The sequence below is a fragment of the Myotis davidii genome, unplaced genomic scaffold (genome assembly GCF_000327345.1).
Source record: "Myotis davidii unplaced genomic scaffold, ASM32734v1 scaffold3450, whole genome shotgun sequence".
Classification (NCBI taxonomy): Eukaryota; Metazoa; Chordata; class Mammalia; order Chiroptera; family Vespertilionidae; genus Myotis; species Myotis davidii.
The window spans coordinates 26,764-28,416 of record NW_006281735.1 but is presented as its reverse complement, the minus strand read 5'-3'; the positions used below and the strand labels follow the sequence as shown (position 1 = coordinate 28,416).

The window sequence follows — 1,653 nt, the reverse complement described above, 5'->3', positions numbered from 1 at the left end:
AGCAGCAGGCGGGGAACGTTGGAGTCCTCCGTCACTGAAGCAAGCAAGCCTCATGTTCGCTTTAAGCTACCTGGCTGCCGGCCGCCATCTTGGCTGGCAGTTAATTTGCATATTGCCCTGATTAGCCAATGGGAAGGGTAGCGGAGGTATGGCTAATTACCATGTTTTTCTTTTATTAGATAGGTTTCCTCTTACCTACTTTAAAATTACTTTCTATAAAACCACAATTACAAAATAAAATTTTACTAACTCAAGAAAAAGAATAATTACCAAACCCATATCATCAGCTAAAATTCCTCCATGGACATTTTCTGGTCGATTCTTCTCAGAAAAATTTGTTATTGTGTTATAGTATAAGTCACTTCGCTGTTCCCAGAATGGTGGAAGTTCTTTACTGTTTTCCCGGGAAATCATCCAAGCTAGAGCTTGTTTTTGATGTGGGAGCAATGATGTTTCAATAGCCTATAAATAAAAGAAATGTCATAAATAGAGGTACAATAAGCGCTTTCATCCCCTCCTCCTCCCGAATCTGGAAAACAGCTAATCTTGTAATAAAAAATGTATAAATTGATCAAATATTTATAAATTGAAAATATTGGTTCAGTACCTTAGCTGGTTCCATTTCATGAGTTTTATCATCTTCTTTTAGATCTTCAAACAATTTGTCAAATTCTGTTTTAAGCTACAACAAATAGCAATAAGATACGTGAAACAAAACAATTAAAATACTATAAAAGTTGAATAACAAAAGGTACATCAATTATTTGAAATACTACACTGCTCAGTGAATACAGAATGAATAAGTGATTTAGGTATAAAAGGTAACTATGTTACAGTCAGAAGAATAGAGTTGTAAATCTTGGGTTTCAGTAATAGCTCTGTCACAAATAAACCTATAAATAACTTTGGGCAACACACTTAACCTTTATGGCCCTGTATCTTATTCCTGTAAAATCAAAGAAATGAACTAGATTTAGAATGTCTCTAAGGTTCCTCTTGCCATTGAAATTCTATGATTATACTAGAGCAGTGATGGCGAACCTATGACACGCATGTCAGAGGTGACACACAAACTCATTTTTTGGTTGATTTTTCTTTGTTAAATGGCATTTAAATATATAAAACAAATATCAAAAATATAAATCTTTGTTTTTACTATGGTTGCAAAGATCAAAAAATTTCTATATGTGACACGGCACCAGAGTTAAGTTAGGGTTTTTCAAAATGCTGACACGCCAAGCTCAAAAGGTTTGCCATCACTGTACTAGAGGCCCAGTGCACAAAATTTGTGCACTTGGCGGGGGGGGGGGGGGGTCCCCCCAGCTTGGCCTGTTACCTTTCTAAGTGCTGGAGTCCTCAGGGGATGTCTGGCTGCTGGCTTAGCGCTGCCACGGAGGCGGGAGAGCCTCCTGCTACCACCACTGTGCTTGCCAGCCATGAGCATGGCTCAGAGCTTCTGGCTGAGCAGTGCTTACCCTGTGGGAGCACACTGACCACCAGGGGGCAGCTCCTGCGTTGACCATCTGACCCTGGTGGTCAATGCACATCATAGCAACCAGTCATTCCACCATTTGGTCAATTTGCATATTAGCCTTTTATTATATAGGACTAGAGGCCCAGTCCACGAAATTTGTGCAGGGGGGGAGTCCCTCA

The 1,653-nt window shown here is 39.7% G+C and overlaps 1 protein-coding gene across 1 annotated transcript in view; it reads right to left on the bottom strand.

Moving 5' to 3' along the window:
* LOC102755872 (helicase-like transcription factor) overlaps positions 1-1,653 on the bottom strand; it is a 28,802-nt gene that overhangs the window by 23,059 nt on the left and 4,090 nt on the right. The window contains exons 4-5 of the mRNA XM_006752575.2: positions 608-682; positions 271-462 (exon numbers count right to left, since the gene is read on the bottom strand). Of these exons, the coding sequence (XP_006752638.1) occupies positions 271-462; positions 608-682 (267 nt within the window). The remainder of the gene's footprint in view (positions 1-270; positions 463-607; positions 683-1,653) is intronic.